Genomic DNA, 19,359 nt, shown 5'->3' on the forward strand with positions numbered 1-19,359 from the left:
TCGCATTACTAGGGCATATTATTACTTTGCTTTTAAGTAATTAACGTCATGTGAAACAAATCGTGTTTTTTTCCAAAGTAGCGAAAAATCCTACTCGACCTATAAGTACAACATGTTCACCCTCTGAGAATTGTAACTATAAATAACATCAGATGTCTCAGTTATCAATGTATATTGTATTTGTACACGTTGCTTTGTACCATGCCAGGAAGTCAATTCTGCGTGTTTGATATTCGCTGGAGTTTTTGTGTATAAACTTAATCCAATAATAGAAACGTTATGTCAATTCAATCTAATGAGGATATAAGTTCAGATATAGTTGGAATTGTGAAATAATTACTTTCAGCCATGGTAGTGTTGTACTTTAATATCGATTGAAATAATTACATCTCATTACATGTACTTGCTATTAACAAAACCCATTTCAATATTATTTGCGTGTTCTTCTACCAAATCACCCCAGGACACTTTCGTCTTCAGCGAGTTGTCCGCAGAATAGAATAGTTTAAATCCATTACCAGCAAGTAACTGATGGAGTAGTTTGTACTTTTTCATACCATCACTTGCCCCGCGATTGACCGGTATTCCACCGACATGTAGCTCAAACATAATCTGCTTAACTTTATTAAGGACACCAGACTTCAGAATCTCAACAAAAACACTCCATTCACTTCCTTCAATGTCGATCTTTAAAACATCAACAGTGTCCTAAGAAAATTAATAAAAAAAACACACATTGTATTATGGCCACTTTAATATGCTTATTTGGTAGGTTTTATTTTTTATTTCTAAAGTAATGTATTATTAACATCCCTGACCATTTTATTATTCTTCATACCCGGTATATATTATTCTTCATACCTGGTATATGATTTCAGCTATTAAAGTAGAACTACAATATGTTTTCGAATCATCATTGAACATTAACATCGTTGGTTTTAGTTGAACAGGGATCCTCTATCCCTGGGATTGCACCATGGAATCATGAGATTCATCTGATTGTTAGTCCCCGGACGAAGTCTGAAAACGGGGACTATTAATTTGACTTCCATCCGTGTGTTCGTTCGAAGTCATTTCTCAGACACCCTTTGACCGATCTCGTTCAACCTTGGCATACAGACAATGTATGATGACATACACGCCATTTTTTGTTATGATTCTTTCTCTGAGTTGAACAGGGTGATTTCAATCAAACTTTGTATAGTGATAGTGCATATTGGGTTGTAGGTGCACGTCACCTTTTTTTCGTGATTCGGTTCAAGATGGACGACTGGCGGCCATTTTGTTTTGTTTTTTGTGCTGATTCGTCCATAAGATATGTCCTGATTCAGTTCAAAGTTTGTACATAGTTACTATTCTTCAAGATAACACAACACCATGTTTTGTTTTGAGATTTGATCAAATTTGTCGAAATGGTGGCCATTTTGTCCAAAAAAAAAAGTAAAATTACATTCTGTAATATGTCCGAAACTGTTTCTTGGAGCTGAACAGAGCGATATGGCCTGATTCAGTTCAAGGTTGAATAAGGGATTTTCTATTAAAATTTGTATGATGACCTTACATATTAGGTTACGATGGAAGCCATATTTCTTTTGGAGATACTTGAACGATAACACCTGACTGGCTGCTTTTTTTCTTTCATGCTATTTCCTCTATAATATATAGTTCAATTCAGTTCAAAGTTTCCACGTAGGTACTATACTGACAGTAAAACAATCTATAATCTGCGTTAGTGTTAAAAAAAACATTGATCTTTCATTTCTACAGGTCACTTGTACTGAACATTTATATCGACTACTGCTAATACTAAACTGGGACTATGCAATATCAATGCTTGTTTCTACTATTAGCAGCTTTAAAATTAGTTAAAATAATCTTTTTCATACACAATGCTTGTTGTTTATATAACTAATCTGTATGCTTTTGTCCTATCCAGTAAGAATATAAACTGAAAATTAATTCAATAAACAACCCTGGACTTTACAATGAATGTTCGTACACTATGGTGTAAGTAGATAACAAAGATTTTACATATGTATTTATGTTTTTTTTTATCAGAATATTTACGTAGCGCTCCCTGTCGTCCATGGCTTCACTCCTATCGCGAATGCATCGAATGCAGTTACTTACGTGGCCAAGGAACTTCCTGAGTGAATCAAGTGTTCTGCATTTCCATACACCCTTATTTGTTGTCATATTATCAATGTTCTCATCCCATAGACCGATGTTATAAAACCATACATTCTCGGCATGTTTATGGTCTGGTTGCCCAATGCTGTAAACACAAATAGTAAATCTATGAATCGAATTGAAACAACTAATTGAATAATCAGATAGGGTATATAATGTATACAAATGTAGAATTCAAAACGGCTAATATCACCCTGTGGACCAGGTCTATGAATATTGTTACATTGAAAAAATATAGGTGTATAGGTGTTAAAATGCATGCATGGAGCATGCGCCCCTTTGATCGTACAATAAAGTATCGCTCCATAACCGATGACTAGTCAAATACGGAACATAATTTACTGTGAGCCTAAAATAATTATTTGCACATTGAAAACTCGACCACAATGTGTATAATGATGTTTACGACTACTGATTGACAACTTTGTACATGAATACCATCAGCGACTCCTTCGATACCGTCCAATCACCTAGAAATTACCTAATTAAAGCTTGGAAACGTCTCAGTTTGTACTCTGCGCAACAGTCAAAGTCGCCATCTTTGTTTATATGAGACCCATATATCTCGTGCATGCGTAGCGCGACGACTACCACGCTTTAAATAATTTACTGAACGTTATAAACAGTCCCAATCAACACTTGAAACAACACTTTGGTTTCAGAAAACAAAGACGAATAACAGCTGAGCTTCTTTATCATATTTTTCTATCATAAAATGAATGATGCGTGGGTTTTAATATGGGTCACACAATTGTGCGATGTATATACTGCGCTATAACAGTTTGTTTAGGAAGTCTGGGAATTAAATAAAATGTATGCTAATCTGAGATTTGAATAACATTCCCAGAAATGCACTATGGAGCGTTTGTCATATATGAAACGCCAACAATACGACTTCATAGTACAACTAAACTGAAAACAGCTTAAAGTATTAATTATTAATGATGCAAATTTTAAATAATATATTCATATGAACTAGTAAAAAATTAGAGATCATCATATACTAGCTAGTCACACAGTTCAATTGGGTAATGGTGTTTAGTGACATATTGCAGAATTTAAAAAGTAATACACGAATAGAATGTCCATACTTACGAGGGGTCAAATGAATACACCTTACAACCAAACTCTGCCATGTCGTCATCAAAACTCCAGTTATTGGCAATTCTATATAAACAAACAACAGAACATATGTCAGGAGGGAAATTCTCGCCTGTCTCTATGTCACGTCTGCTTGAGGTACCGGACCGGGAAAGTCACTTAAGCCTTACAGTCAAATAGACGCACACAACGAAATACGTTTCAATAGCTAGTCTTTAGCCACATCAAGAATGCCTCGAGGCAAACTGCCTCATCGGGGTTTCTGCCCAGCACTTACCAAGACTCTCTCGCCTCGTGGAGCTCTCTCCCTCTCTGTGACAAGGACTTAGACTGTTTATTAGTATCAAAATTAACCAATTACAGAGAAGTTTAAAGACTCTAAGGTGTGGCCTTCACACATAGCCAATCACACTAAGTGCTGGACACGTCATATCTATTGATTAATCGTTCACTATATTACTAACTGCAAATATCAACTGTCAGAAATAGCAGTCTGGATGGCGACGGTTATATCGTATTTAGTTCCAAATCACTGAGTCAAGTTCCGTCCAGGACCTGGCATGAGCCTAAACGATGACAAATATAACACAGCCATTCACTAGTAACCAGCTAAATAAGTCGGTCAACAAACAGATACGCGAAAATTAATTCATGACACAGACGTAGAATTGATATGCATTGTCGTGCACACAATTGTTATTACCAGTCGATTTTCAAAACAACGGCTACTAATTTTGAGACATTTAAAAGATACCCTTATTGAGAATTTACAATAACATTTAAATGATAATAGCAACTCATTTACCAAGTTTCAAAACTAACCCTATGGTTAAAATTGTACTTGTGGTTTGTAAGAACACATATTGTGATCTATGATACAGTCTTGTTCGACTTACTTTAAAGGTGATGTAGTTTACTGCACAATAATAATAGTAATGTTAGTGAATAATAAAACATTTAACACATTCGTCAGAACAAAAGGCAAAAACAAAGAAAAAAAATATGTGATCAATTTCATCCTAATTGTTATATTTTGAAATACTTCCGGAAACAAACATACATGCAATGTTTCAACCTAAAACCATCTATAAAGACACAATGCTTATTATCGACTGTATGCAGTACATTTATTAGAATAAAAGAAAATGCTCACATACGTAACCATTGTCAGTAAACATGCTGTGCATGTAGCGATAAATTTTAGTATTTTCAATAATAAACAGTTTTATATATTCATATATTTTGCGAATGTAGATACCATGTACCTGTCACAAGTTTAATAACCGGTGAATTACACATGCATGATGTTATCAATGCTCGAGTTAGTAAGCTGGATGACGCAGCGCTAGACAGGCGCTGATTACCTGTGATCTAACATTACATTTATATCCTTTACAGCTATTATTCTATTGGCGAAGCCTTAATGTTGAATTCCATTTAAATTGGTGATTACCGGACACCTATACAGATTTGCGTATATTTTAAACAAGCTTCTTTAAGTTTCTAATTATACACAATCAGTTAACTGTTATTCTGATATTTTATTAATACAATAAATTCAATATGAAAACAAATATTGAACGATAATTTAGTTTGCTACTTTTTCACGGTGAACACTAATGTATGTTAGTAACTTGTGTCGTGCTCACGCTCATTCAGTGATTGATTTATACTATTGGGGTTTGTGGACAGGTGGAATATTCGGTAAAAACGTCCACCGAATGATGCCTTTTAGATTTTCAGGGGAAGGAAAGAAACCGGAAGTTATTCTAAATAAGGTATGATAATATTGTTACTCCGTTACAAAACGTGTGGAAAGTGTAATTGATAGAGCCAGGGTTGGTAGTTGTGTACTGCTTTGTTATTTGCAGCGGCGTCTAATCATTTCATTATATGCGGGTTGTTACGATAACTGATTAAACTCAACTTAATGCATTTACAAGACCAGAAAGGTTTGAATTTCAGTAAAAACACGTCGAAATCACTTCTTCCTGTGGTTTTTACTATTCTTTACAATAACTATATTGTCGTTCTTTTTAAAACGTTATACTCTTACCTTATTAATGTTTATATTTAGGAATAAATACTAACTTTATTATGTGACCTGTTTATTGTATGTTATAATTACTGTACAATAGTGCAATGTGCTTGATCATAAAACGCATCATTTGATATATTTTACTTAACACTTCCCTAAATGATAATGTTTTTTTTCATAATATACACTTTATACAACACTTTTCAAAATGTGTTTCTAGTAAAGTCACTTTTAAAAGTGTTGTTATAATATACTCTTTATACATGTTTCTGATAGAAACACTTTTCAAAATCTGTTTCTAGTAAAGTCACTTTTAAAAGTGTTGTGATAATAAGCTCTTTTTATACATGTCCCTGGTAGAAACACTTTTCAAAATGTGTTTCTAGTAAAATCAAAGTTAGTTGATCAAAAAAAGTGTTGAGAATATAAGCTAATTTTTATACATGTTCCTGGTAGAAACACTTTTCAAAATGTGTTTCTAGTAAAGTCACTTTTAAAAGTAATGTGATAATAAGCTCTTGTTATACATATTTCTGGTAGAAACACTTTTCAAAATGTGTTTCTAGTAAAATCACTTTTAAAAGTGTTGTGATAATAAGCTCTTTTTATACATGTTCCTGGTAGAAACACTTTTCAAAATGTGTTTCTAGTAAAATCACTTTTAAAAGTGTTGTGATATTAAGCTCTTGTTATACATTTTCCTGGTAGAAACACTTTTTAAAATGTGTTTTTAGTAAAATCACTTTTAAAAGTGTTGTGATAATAAGCTCTTTTTATACATGTTCCTGGTAGAAACACTTTTAAAAATGTGTTTCTAGTAAAATCACTTTTAAAAGTGTTGTGTTAATAAGCTCTTTTTTATACATGTTCCTGGTGGAAACACTTTACATAATGTGTTACGTGCAAAAACCACTCAATTGCGATTTTTAGAGAAACACTTATAAAACACTTAAAGTAATTTTCAAGATGGAGACAAAAATGTGTAATATTTTAAAACAGTTGGATTTACAGTGTAGTTTTGAGGAAAAATTAATATGGCCAATCAACCCAATGCTAAGAACTGGAAAGGTATTTGGGTCGTATCCTCGCCGATAGGCAATACAAATTACCCCTAGAAAGTATTTGACGAAATGTTGTAAATGCTGAAATCATTTTATTTTCAATCTCCACAAAACATATTCACATATTGTGAAGAATCCTGATCAAACTGTATATGGCGTTTGTAATGAATGGGACTTTGATCAGTGGGTTCTGGAAGCTAGTCACCGCAAATGAAAAGAGGAAGCTGTTGAAGTTACTGCCAAGAAACTGGTTCAAAGCGTAAACAAGCTGATTTATCTTCAGATGTTTGTCCACCACGTCGTGCTGGTCATTCTGCAGCCGATTATAATTACTTAATTAATATGCACGGATCTGTCACATCAATATACTCGTCCGTTCATTCATAAAGATGGGCAGACACCGGGAAGACATTGGCCTTCTGTTGTGATTTGCAGCCGGGCGATTCAGGCAATTCGTTATACAAACATCGTACTAGTATTACAGACGCTATAATTGCTTGAGGATTTTCTTTTACATTGTTAAAAAGTATAAAGATCATTCTTTCCTCGAAATTTAACAATCCATGTTGGATATGACGAACCTGTTTATAGTCAACATTACAACAGTTAAGGTAGCGAGACTATTATTTGTGTTGAAAATTACGATTTTCACATTTATTTATTAATTGATGAAATGCACTATAAACTTTCATCTGATAAAGTCAACATACCATAGAATGTCATGTAAGTTGGTTAAAATGTTGATTTTCTGAATGGAAGCAAGGCAGCCTCAGTAGTGTTTTCCAAAATCAACAACACAGGTTTAATCTGTGTGCCTATAAGTTTCAAAGATAAACTCAAGACAAAGCAATGTTAGGATGTGTTATCAGTAGCTATCTGACACACACTGAGTGTTTCCAAACATTTGAGTGGTTTGTCTCCGCCCCTGTTTATTTTACAGATTATTCATTTGCATATGAATCTGTCAGACACAAGGTCACTCAGCCACTGAAAAAAAATCATTGATTTTGGTGTTTTCATCTGCCGATTTTATCCAATTATAGCTATCCCATTCCTTTATTTTTTTGGTTTCCAATAGCCTTACACATTTGGATGCCCCTACACATGTTAAAACAGACCTTGATGGAAAAACAAATTGATTGTGCCGATAAACAAGCTTGAAAATCTTTGCTGTTACTTCATGGACGTTTTCTAGGAGTTTATGTTTTTCAAAATACAAGGTCTTTAACAAAAAATAACGTATACTTATTGTCGTCGGATTAACACAAAATGTTCACAGATTTAAGGTGACAATGAGAGGAACTTGAATGTGTCCAGACTATTTCATCGATTATTTACCAACAAGTTGTGGTTTGAGTTGGAGGCAATGCGACTAAAACAGTAATTGAAATTCAGCACACTATTTTTTAAAACGCGTTGCTTGAATAAAACTGACCAGACACATTCAATTTACCAGACTATTGAACAACTAGGAAAAGTGAAAAAAATAATTCTTATCGCCAGCATAAATGCGTAATTATTTTTTTACAGAAAAAGTAATTTTTCACCTTTGATTGAGTAACGTGTTGTAGAATGCAGATACAGGCATGCAAAATACACTTGTGAAAAGCTTGAAGTCTGGCGATTCTAAAAATATATACTTTCCCGGGTCTATTTGTAGTCAATTAGTCACAATTAGAAGATGAAAACAAGTATGCAAATAACAGTCCCGCTACCTTAAGTGAGTGAAAGTATATAGATGACAGGCCATCATAATGATCTCGGTGTGTTGTTTTTGAAAATTTGCCCCATTGATGATTAATAGACCCGGCGTTATGCGTAAAATCGAATACAAACAGGACAAAACATGGCAATGACGACTTAGTCTTTTCCACGAAACGAAATAAAACTATATCAAACTTTTTAACGACATTGAAAATCGCCACGTCATAGAAATAAATTTCTCGAGAAGATTTAGTTTGCAGCTCAATAAATCATACGAGTAACTAACATGACAGCTCAATAAATAAATAAATACGAGTAACTATAACATGGCATGATCGCCATTTCGATTGACAAAACAAAACGAGCCAAACGACCCAAACTACCCCAACACGAGCCAAATAACTTAAAACTAGCCAAATGAGTCACAAACGAACCAAAATTGGACACAAAATCAAAAAGGGTAAGCGGTCAGTCATTTTTGAAAAGATACTTTCAGTTGGAGGCGCTGTTCCCATCTCGCTAATTAGCCGATGTCCCAGAAGAAGTCAACACGAGTAAATAAATCAAAAATCGTAATGAATATATGCACGTATGCAAATAATAAAATTAATCACGATTAATCAAAAGATATGACGTATTCAGTACTTAGTTTGATTGGCTTTATGATTGAAGGTTACGCCCTAGAGTCTTTTTACTGCTTTGTAATTGGTTAGAGTTTTGAAAATGAATAAAGAGAGTTTGAGTTGGTCTTGGCGAATACTCCACGACAGACGCAGTCCGAGAGAGTCCAGGGGCGAGCCTTGAGGCAGTCCAGTCTTGGGCGAGTCTTGGGTCAGCCTTGCGAGAGTCTTGGGGATTTTTTCCCCAGGGCGCTGTGTCTGATAGAGTGCTCGATTGATCGACTAAGACGAGAGCTGAAACGTATTTCGTTGTGTGTGTCTTATTTGACTGTAAAGTTAAAGTGACTTTCCCGATCCCGTACCTCAAGGGGACGAGATAGAGAGACGAGACGAGATTCCCCCCTGGCAAGTGTGGAGAACCCGAGAGAAGAGAATTTCCCCCTGATAGCTAACCTAAGTTTTCCAAAAACAATTAATATTTGGTTTGTGGCGTAATTTCAATGAATTAATTAGCAGTAAGCAATTTAGATTTAGAGTTTAGCTGTAATTTTCAAAGCTTTACCTGTAGTAGTAACATTTGATTTAAAAAAAAAAAGGATTTTGAAATGGGCGGCTAAAAAAACTACTTTTATGTTTAGAAAGAACTCCCTGCGAACGGGGCCAACGCAGCCAAAAACCGTTCTCGCATGAATGATACGTCACAATTCAACAAGCAATGCTCATAATATCGCCCATTATATCATGAAATCTAGGATACCCCGCCACGTGTAAAAGATGTTTTATGTCATTCCCTTTAATTTTGATAAACACTGGTTGTAAACGTTATGTGAATGAGCATAGTGGGCCCTCTTCTGGGCATATCCAATGCCACATAATTAAAGCATTTTACTAAGGCACAAAGTATATGTATGATGTAATCTTTCCTGCATTACATTGTCCCAAATATATTATATAACTGGACACATATGTCGGTTGACGTTGACTGTATCTGTTCAGTATATGTAATGCAATGTGGATACAGTTACGTATATATGTTACCAACACACACGTTTAAGGTGCCTTACATTGACAAAAATGGGTGTTATTGTATTTTTTGTGACGTCACACCTACCACGGTAACTATGTCACTACCCTATTGGAAAAAACGTTAGGTTAAAGTTTGTAGTTGCTGCATTGCATAGCAAAAATCATAATATTTGTACGCACTGAATACGTCATACAATTTACTTTCAGGGAAACGCGATATAGGGTATAAAAAGTATTTTCAAGGAACGTTACCCATTTGCTTTTTCCCCAGATCTTATGAATCAAAACGGAGTACACATCAGATACGAAATTCACGTCATGCCACACGTCAGTCAGTCGCACCCTCAAGTAATGTTATGTTAAATACCAGAATACCTTGTGATCTGAATTGATTGTGTCGATAATAAAGGCTACAATCGTTGTTTTATAGTTATTTTCTTTTCTATCACCTGTTTTGTCGTTAGTGGCTAGTTCGTCGTAGTTGTGCTGCTTGAATGGAATGATCACTGTGACATTTGACCTATTAAATTATTACCAGTTTCAAAAATAACATTACCACTGGAGTTTCGTAGCCTGTGGCAGTGAAACTGCTCTACATGTCATGTGACGTATTATGACAGCCATAACACCTTGGCATCCGACTAACAGTTTGAGCGACATGGAAGTAAATTTCACTCCCAAACAATAGTTAACCAAGAGCGATACTTGGTGAGAGAGTAACACACATTTTAACACATCTTCTCATCTTTTAGCAGACGCCAGGCGAGCTCATAAGCCAACTACTTCAGATAGTTGCACAAACTAATAATATATATATACCGTTTTAATTGAGTACGGAGTCTGTGGGCATAATGGTAAATAGTTTGTGTATGGTATTGAGTTGGCATCAGTTGGCATACTTGGCACCATATCACTCAATGTATCATGTCGCATAGGCGGATGATTGCGGGGCTAATGTAACATATGACCAATCGCGGTCATCTCATAATGATCGAGGATGACGGATCAATAAGATTTAAACACATTTTATCCTTTTAGTGTTCTGGGTTATATCAATGTAAACCCGAGTACGCTCTATTTGTTCATGTGACATATAAAAATAGTGTTAAAATAATTTTGTTGCATGGACGCATTTAACTAACCAGTAGAAAGCGCGACAAGTGGTGGCCACCAGGTATGAGGCAGAAACAATCGACATAACGTTTCACGTGACACCCTTTACCCCTTTGAGCTTTTAGATGTTTAACAATCATGCGCGATGTGCGCAGTGATATTTATTCTATCGGGGATTTTCCATTGACTAGATTTTGTCAAAACATATACAGAGAACATTTTACAAAACAAACGTTTAAAAAATAACTTACTCCTATAAAAGAGCGGAGACAATATTACAGCTGCTCCATCGTGAACAAATCCAGTTCAAAACTTAAGAAAAAAGTAATTGTCTTCCAACATTTCTAATGTTCAACTCTATATTTTTTATAGCGCCATCCACAGTGATTCAGACAATTAAATGGGCGAGTCCGTTTTTCGATCTAAGTACAACAATCCCCTCAAATTTCGTTGCTTATAAAATCACCCCAGCCAAATTTACTGGTCGCTCTTATCACGAGTTACAACGCAATTTTACAACGCGTAAGACTGTCTTTTATAACGCATTTTAATTTGAATATAATTTTACAGTATTTTTATTCTTACTAGACTAGTTTTTTATGCCTTTTGTTTGTTTTTCCATTTCCAGTACAGCTTGGAAATAGTAGGTTCAGACTTTATTTATGTATTTAATTAATTATTGCGATGCCTTATTTAATTAGTTAATGTAATGGTTACTTCTTAATAATTATCTAGTATAGTGTTTATTTTGTTAAAAATTATTTATTACTTAAAATTATTATGAATTAGTTTGTTTATTGTGTTATAATTATTTAGTATTTACTTGCTCATATTATCAAGAGATTTTTATTAATTTATTATAATGTTTGGGGATAGGCCCCCAATTGCCAGTTCCAAGTATCCTTTCAAAAATGTCTGATTGTTTATCCTTTTTATTTTGTTCTTAATTTTGGTTCGTTTGTGACTCATTTGGCTCGTTTTTGGTCCGTTTGGCTTGTTTTTGGCTCGTTTTGGAGTTATCTGGCTCATTTCGGGGTAGTTTTGGTTTTTTGTCTCGTTTTGGGTCGTCCATGTTTTGTCAATCGAAATGGCAGTCATGTCATGTTATAGTTACTCGTATTTATTTATTGAACTGTCATGATGTTAGTTACTGGTATTTATAGAGCTGCAAACTAAATATTCTCGAGAAATTTATTTCTATGTCGTGGCGATTTTCGATTTCGTTAAAAACTTTAGTATAGTTTTATTTCGTTTAGTTTCGTGGAAAAGACTAAGCCCGCAATGACATCAAAACATCGCGTAGGATTCGAAAAACGCAAAAGTAATTTTCACGCTGCAAAAGTAATTTTTACCATGCGTCCCAGAAAATGCAGAATCCGAGAGTAACTACCGCAACCACAGAAATTTTTTTTCAAATAAAAGGTAAAATGTCACATAGTCTTTCGATTTCAGCGAAATCATTGAGGTCATCTTTATGACAACTTGTTATTTTTTTTTAACAATTCGTGGTTTATTATTATTAGACATTTTGTGTAAATATTTATTTTCAATACTGACTTAATGGCCTATAACTTTGACTAAAATTGTGAATGAAGGGTCAATGTAGGACACGAGGTGTACCATTTTCGACTGGGTTTTCCGGCAGATAGCACTAAGGTTGCTTTTTAAGGGGAAGCTTACATAGGCAATATTTAGGTTGAACGGACACTTCTAGCATTTGGTCATTCCCCACAACACATCTCCATTCTCCCATTCTATTATATTCATACAATACTGTATGAAATTAGACACACCTGACGAAAGGGTTACAGGTCGATATTCCGAGGGTTCATCTAGTAGTCCGAGAGTTTTTTTGTCCGAGGGTTCATCTAGTAGTCCGAGAGTTTTATTGTCCGAAGGTTCGATAGTCCGAGGGTTCATCTAGTAGTCCGAGAGTTTTATTGTCCGAGGGTTCATCTAGTAGTCCGAGAGTTTTATTGTCCGAGGGTTCGATATTCCGAGGGTTCATCTAGTAGTCCGAGAGTTTTATTGTCAGAGGGTTCATCTAGTAGTCCGAGAGTTTTATTGTCCGAAGGTTCGATAGTCCGAGGGTTCATCTAGTAGTCCGAGAGTTTTATTGTCCGAGGGTTCATCTAGTAGTCCGAGAGTTTTATTGTCCGAGGGTTCGATATTCCGAGGGTTCATCTAGTAGTCCGAGAGTTTTATTGTCCGAGGGTTCATCTAGTAGTCCGAGAGTTTTATTGTCCGAGGGTTCATCTAGTAGTCCGAGAGTTTTTTTGTCCGAGGGTTCGATATTCCGAGGGTTCATCTAGTAGTCCGAGAGTTTTATTGTCCGAGGGTTCATCTAGTAGTCCGAGAGTTTTATTGTCCGACGGTTCGATAGTCCGAGGGTTCATCTAGTAGTCCGAGAGTTTTATTGTCCGAGGGTTCGATATTCCGAGGGTTCATCTAGTAGTCCGAGAGTTTTATTGTCCGAGGGTTCATCTAGTAGTCCGAGAGTTTTATTGTCCGAGGGTTCATCTAGTAGTCCGAGAGTTTTATTGTCCGAGGGTTCATCTAGTAGTCCGAGAGTTTTATTGTCCGAGGGTTCATCTAGTAGTCCGAGAGTTTTATTGTCCGAGGGTTCATCTAGTAGTCCGAGAGTTGTATTGTCCGAGGGTTCGATAGTCCGATGGTTTAATAATCTATAAAGTATTTATTGTTAATACATTTTCTAAATGACGAACAAACTAATTGACTAAGAAAACTCTCAAACAAATTGTATTTATAAACTGCCATTGAAATTCTGTGAACCCCAGAGTTCTCTACAATATAAAAGGTTTAGTAGGCGCTTCTTCTTGTTAGTGTGTAAAGTGTGGCTGCGTTCCTTTATAGAGTGAATCTGTGCCCTGTGTATCATCGGTTGGCATACACACTAAAATACAAGCTAAATACGACAGTTGAGTAACAAAACATCGTTATAGTCTACACACAGTATCCGACTTTTACGCGCTGTGCAATGTTAATAAAAACATAAACACATCTGTTGATGATTTATTGTAAACGACAATAACGATAGACAAATGCGATGACTTGCCTCGCCTCGCCTCGCAACGTTATGTAAATTTTTCAAATACCATTATCTTATGTTTTAATTGGGGGGGGGGGGGATCGCCGCACAGAACATGTTGGCTCTGGTCGGATGCCCTTACCGTGACACCAGTCAAATATATCTCGGTCTTCTGCATGGGGTCGACCGCTACGACGCCCGATGCAGAGTCACTGTGTTGGTAGGTGTTACTCGGGTAGCATGCGTCGCCATCTCATAATGACACTACGAGGTGACACGTGATAACGTCTGGTGTGACTCTCACTTCAAACGGCAGTCTCAAGTCTCATTTTTTAGTATTAATACAAGGTCAACATGCATGAACTGATCTAACGTTTATTATGTGTTGTTTATTTTACTTACTTTGTATATTTATTGCTACATATTGGATTGTGTATTTATTGCATGTACACATGTTTGGGATATCCTAAATATTACAATATTGTAAGTTAAGTTTATTATATAACCAATCATTCATAATGTAAGTTTCACAGCGGGTTCTCCACTCGCTGGCTTTCGATTGCGATAGGTGTTGTACCTAGCTTAATCTTGGCCAGCTATGGGGTATCTGGGATGGCACAGTGTGGGTTATTATAATTAAATATTTAAATGGATATTTATGTCAATGATTGTGTTTCCTAGTAAGAAAGTGTGGCTAGTTTGAATTTTATTTATGGCCTCAGCTAGTTTTGGCATCTGTCACCTAATCACGTAGCAGAATCAACATTATAAGTTTATATTGTCGTGCATCAGTTATTAACTACTGATTTACAGCAGCCGTGTAGGCTTGTTTTCGATAGTACGTGTCCAGCATTGTATACAAGTCAATTGCGTTGTCCCTTCTTTTGTTTTGTAACCCAACTTTACATTTTTAGCCGATGTCAATGAAGGATTTATTGAAGCTTGCCATGTTTTGTGATTTGATTCTGAATGGCGTTACTCATACACCTTCCATCAATACAGTGCTAATGTTTGTTCTAGAGCTATGCGAACAACCAGGGTAGCAATAAACAATAAACACATGTTTTTTTTTTTGCTACCCTGTTATATAGTAAAATCAACATAGTGATAATACCTACCCTACTGAGTATACAATGCATGAATTGGAATCAATGTGTACATCCATGCAGATAAACCATCCTCCATCCCGTGGTGCTGCATAGCCCATTCTCTTCATATTTTTACAAGTGTACTCTTGAGTTGTGACATACTTCAATAATGATCCCCACACTTCATTCTTATCCGTGTGATTAATATTCATCTTGCTTGCTTCAACGTTATTTTCTCTCCTCTAAAACAATAATACATTTATACACTGTTCTAAGTATGTCTGCTCTTCAATAGCCACAAATTATTATATTTTTAATATCAGTGATTCAAATTAAAATTATGTTTTATCTTAAAAAACTGAATAACTTACTTCATGGAAATGTTTTTATATAAATCTACGTGCATTTGGAGCAAAGACGGTGTGCCAAAGTTACCTGGCGGTCATTACATACATATTTAACTACGAGAAACAAGTTAATAAATGTAAATGTACTAAATGTATCACACCTAAGATAAATGTACATTCTATACATGTGCATGTATACTGGCCCTACCATGTCGCAGTAAAACAGTTTATTAAAACACAGTCCCTCTAACCCCGGTCTGGATACGACTAGCGTTATTTTGTATCGAACCGCATTGCGGGTAAACAAACCGTTCTCACCCGGGCAGAGGGAGTCATGAAGTCAGACAGATTACGATACCGTTAGAATATTCATTAAACTCGGCAAATTTACCGTCATGCAAGGCGATACCTCATTGTATGACTTCACTTTGACCTCAAATTAAGGCAACTACAACGTAAACAAACATGTAAACAAAATTAGCACTATGAAATGTTGGGTTTTTGATTCCTGATATGCATCTAAACCAGCCTACCAGCTCATAAACATCCAGTTCCTGCTATGTAAAGATTAATATCGGAAATTGCGATCATCTTCTAGTTTTAATAGGGAAAAAACGGCGCGTACCAACATGTCGATTTCGCTAAACAAATCTTGTTAAAATGACGCTGTTCATGTTAACGTGGTCGATCGAAAAACCTGTGATATTTATGATTCTTGGGGGGGGGGGTTCATAACAATTCAAGTCAACTAAACAACAACTAATGACTTTATTCTATGCAAAAGTACAAAACAATGCTTTAATGTTTGTATATAAATGAGTTTTTTTTAGAACAGAATAGCGTACATTGTCATTTCAAAACGTTGCCATTTGCATTTACGATCGAAAGAGCCTCCATAAAAATCGCCCAATTTAACATTAATAAAATTCTGTGTGACAAATAACAAATCAGCCCACCAATTTTTAATGATATGTGTCGATCATAAAATGTCAAAATCGGAGACAAATATTGGTTTCGCGACGTGAAGGGTAAATAAAATAGAGTTCATTTCAATCACCCCAAAAGTCAAACACGAACAATTTCTGTATGACAATTTGTTGCGAAAATGTGTCGCTGCTGGTGAAATAGATAAATTAGACAAATACTCGTCGGCTAATATGACCTTATACAGATATCCTGATTAAAAAAAATATGTGAAAAAGCTCAAATAAACAACTAAGTTGTAAAAAAAACTCATAGCACTGACGATATCAAAAATAGTGACTGACTGTCAGGGGATAGATGGACTGTGATTAAAACTTACTTCAATATTATCCAGATTGTCCTAATTTCATCGAAATCGATATTGTATGTCATTAAATGGGTAAATTTGATCTCAACAGATCTAAACTGACGTACGTCGACTACTGCGAACAATATTTAGGTCACTGATTGTGCGTACAATAACCTAACAAAAATTAGAATTTAAACTGAAATCAAAGCTAAATGCAGTTCAAGATGGTCTTACAGATAGCGCCACCAGACGACCTCTTCCACTGTAACAGTTTATTTTAAAGCACGTCTTTGTGGAAGGTAAATTACAAAGTCTTACCTGTGGTGACGGTAACCTGTAATGATCGTCTTCATATTGCTGCCATGTTTTACCTACAGTAAATGATACATATATTTGTTTTATAAACTTGGCTTAAAAAGTACTTTTCTAGACAAGTGACGGTCTTAGTACATGTATTCTGCAGCGTGCCGTAATTTTGCGGGCTATTTCCATCCTACCATGTAAGGAAATGCGAATTCCAAATATGGAATGATTACGTGCGTAAGCGTCCTCTAATAATAAAAACAAACATGGCTGCCATCAGGGTTTGACCGGACTCCACATAAAGAACTTTGCTGATTCTGTTCTAAACTTGGACGGAAAAGATGTATAATAATAAGGTTATTACGAGAATACCTCAAATTATGCACTCAGACAGTACGCCGCACATCGACCTCTGCTGTTGATACTCTGCTGTAATAACCTCATATTATCTTGCACAATTGGCATAAGTAACATTAACCACAATAAATAAAAAACTGTGCCTAGGCACTGTGCCCTGTATACAAATAGAGTTGCAATCGGAAACGAATAAAATAGAGGGTATTTATGAAGAGAAAATGGGGTAGCAAGTGTTAAAGGAAAATACAGTTTATTATTGTGGTAAAACATTTTTACAGGCCGTACGTCGCACTGTGACGTCATTTGGTTATATTCGCGCCGCGTGGACTTACCGGAAACCTTATAGAAACCTCGGAAAAGCAAAAAGATAGAAGCCCGGGTCGGGTCATTCTTGTTGCCAAGTTGACGATCATTGCTATTTTAAAAGCCACGCAAAAGTGTTCTTCGTATAATTAGGTACTTGTATGCAAGTGAATTCACCACACAAAACATAATAAATTCGGCCGAATTTGGTTAACGGCCAACACAGATAGTTTGACTGTGATTTTTTAGGTCATTTTTTTTAAGAGTCTGAATCAGCTTGTCTCATTATTTCTCATTATTTAGATTCAAGATGGCTGCCTCTATATAATAAATATCGGTAAATTGTCATACGCCAGCTGACAGTGGACTGGTGTTACCAGTAGTAAAATCACAATAGACGCTGGATGATGTTTGTCTCTGAAATTCGCTTTAAATTTATATATATTGTTATGGTATGTTACCTTTGTGCTGAGGGTATACAATGCTTGTAAGAAAATGCTGTAGGAGATGAATACTTTTTTTTATAACTCGCAAAGACATGAGCTAATTGTATTTGAATATATCATGTTATCGAACACCCAAATATTTGTTATATTATTGTAATAACACACTAAAGTATATATCTGGTCAGTTTTTACACATTAGCATTCAAATATAATATAATGTGAAAGCATTATATTTTTAGTGACATTCCGTTCTATAAAACTGATCTTATCCAAGCCCGCCACACAATAGGCCACTGTGATGGGTCACACAGGAGACAAGGGAAATCACATATTTTCCGTCAAGCAAATTTTAAATGATGCACGTGCAAATAATGTGATTGACCACGCAAGTTCACCAAATGACAAAGTATGCTGGTGGTAACGATGAGCACCAAGAACAGCTCCCCCCGGTTCGTTTCCTTATGTACTGTTTCCTATACAGCTTATCAGCAAATTCCGGCTCTAACTACTATTATAAGCTTCAAACCAAACAATTCTCAATAAGAATGTAAGCTAATTAATGTTCTTTGCACTTTCGAGGCAATGCTAAATTCATTGAAATGATTGTTATTACAGAGAACATATACGAATGTCACATCCAACCCTGGAAGTGAGAAACGATACCTGTTCCTGCCAGTACATTAGATGACAAGATAAAATACTGTATAGAAAAAACTTACCTAAGTTAAATGATACTATTATAACAGTTAGACACAGGGTACACAGAATAATTGTCTTTTTCATTGCAACCATTGCGGTACCAACATGAGCTAATACCAATAATGCCGAGTTCTGGATGTTTGGACTATTCAGATGTGCCAGCCGGTTAAGTTGTTACCCACAATTCTCACGTTGCCTGTAGCAAGCTTAGTAAATTGAATGTTTATTTGTTACAGATTAGGCTTGTAGCCATACATATGAATATTAGTAGTTTATGACACACTATAGGGAAACCATGAGGGCGCTGTTCACCATGTGATGGAATGACGTCATACGGAGTGAGATGACTTCACAATGGGGATCCGCGCATAAATGATGACGTCACAATGGGTACCGTGCATAAATTATCATAAATGTCGTACAAAGCCGTGAAGGGGGTCATTTGAATGAGGATGACGTCACAATGGAATACTGCAAATACACTTGCATAAATAAAATATATTTGAATACGAGGTGGTAACGAGGTCATCGTGAATACATTTGCATAAATTGCCATCATTTTTTTAATTATTTTTTTTAATTGGACGAGCATTGACGTCACGAAAGATTTTTCAGAATATATTGTAGAGGGCGCTCACACA

The 19,359-nt window shown here is 35.6% G+C and overlaps 1 protein-coding gene across 2 annotated transcripts; it reads right to left on the bottom strand.

Moving 5' to 3' along the window:
* Nucleotides 1-347: 347 nt before the first annotated feature.
* LOC144341976 (putative methyltransferase-like protein 24) lies at nucleotides 348-18,906 on the bottom strand. 2 transcript variants are annotated; one of them, XM_078005416.2, is made up of 6 exons: nucleotides 18,739-18,906; nucleotides 16,929-16,981; nucleotides 15,021-15,232; nucleotides 3,286-3,357; nucleotides 2,131-2,275; nucleotides 348-708 (listed from the first exon to the last, which is right to left on the bottom strand). In XM_078005416.2, exons 1-6 carry the CDS (start codon nucleotides 18,809-18,811, stop codon nucleotides 394-396), a joined length of 870 nt encoding a protein of 289 aa, XP_077861542.1. In that variant the 5' UTR covers nucleotides 18,812-18,906; the 3' UTR covers nucleotides 348-393. The 2 variants fall into 2 exon arrangements, with proteins under 2 accessions (XP_077861542.1, XP_085354575.1); XM_085498449.1 differs by lacking the exon at nucleotides 18,739-18,906 and adding an exon at nucleotides 15,729-15,785 and having other exon boundaries at nucleotides 16,929-16,974.
* Between the last annotated feature and the right edge of the window lie 453 nt (nucleotides 18,907-19,359).

This window comes from Saccoglossus kowalevskii, chromosome 4 (genome assembly GCF_978046115.1).
Source record: "Saccoglossus kowalevskii chromosome 4, keSacKowa6.1, whole genome shotgun sequence".
NCBI classification, from domain to species: Eukaryota; Metazoa; Hemichordata; class Enteropneusta; family Harrimaniidae; genus Saccoglossus; species Saccoglossus kowalevskii.

Coding starts and splice junctions, on each gene's coding strand:
- LOC144341976 (XM_078005416.2), bottom strand. CDS start 18,811: ATGGTTGCAATGAAAAAGACAATTATTCTGTGTACCCTGTGTCTAACT. Junction 16,982..18,738: donor AATAGTATCATTTAACTTAG/GTAAGTTTTTTC, acceptor CATTTACTGTAG/GTAAAACATGGCAGCAATAT. Junction 15,233..16,928: donor ACAGGTTACCGTCACCACAG/GTAAGACTTTGT, acceptor TTATTGTTTTAG/AGGAGAGAAAATAACGTTGA.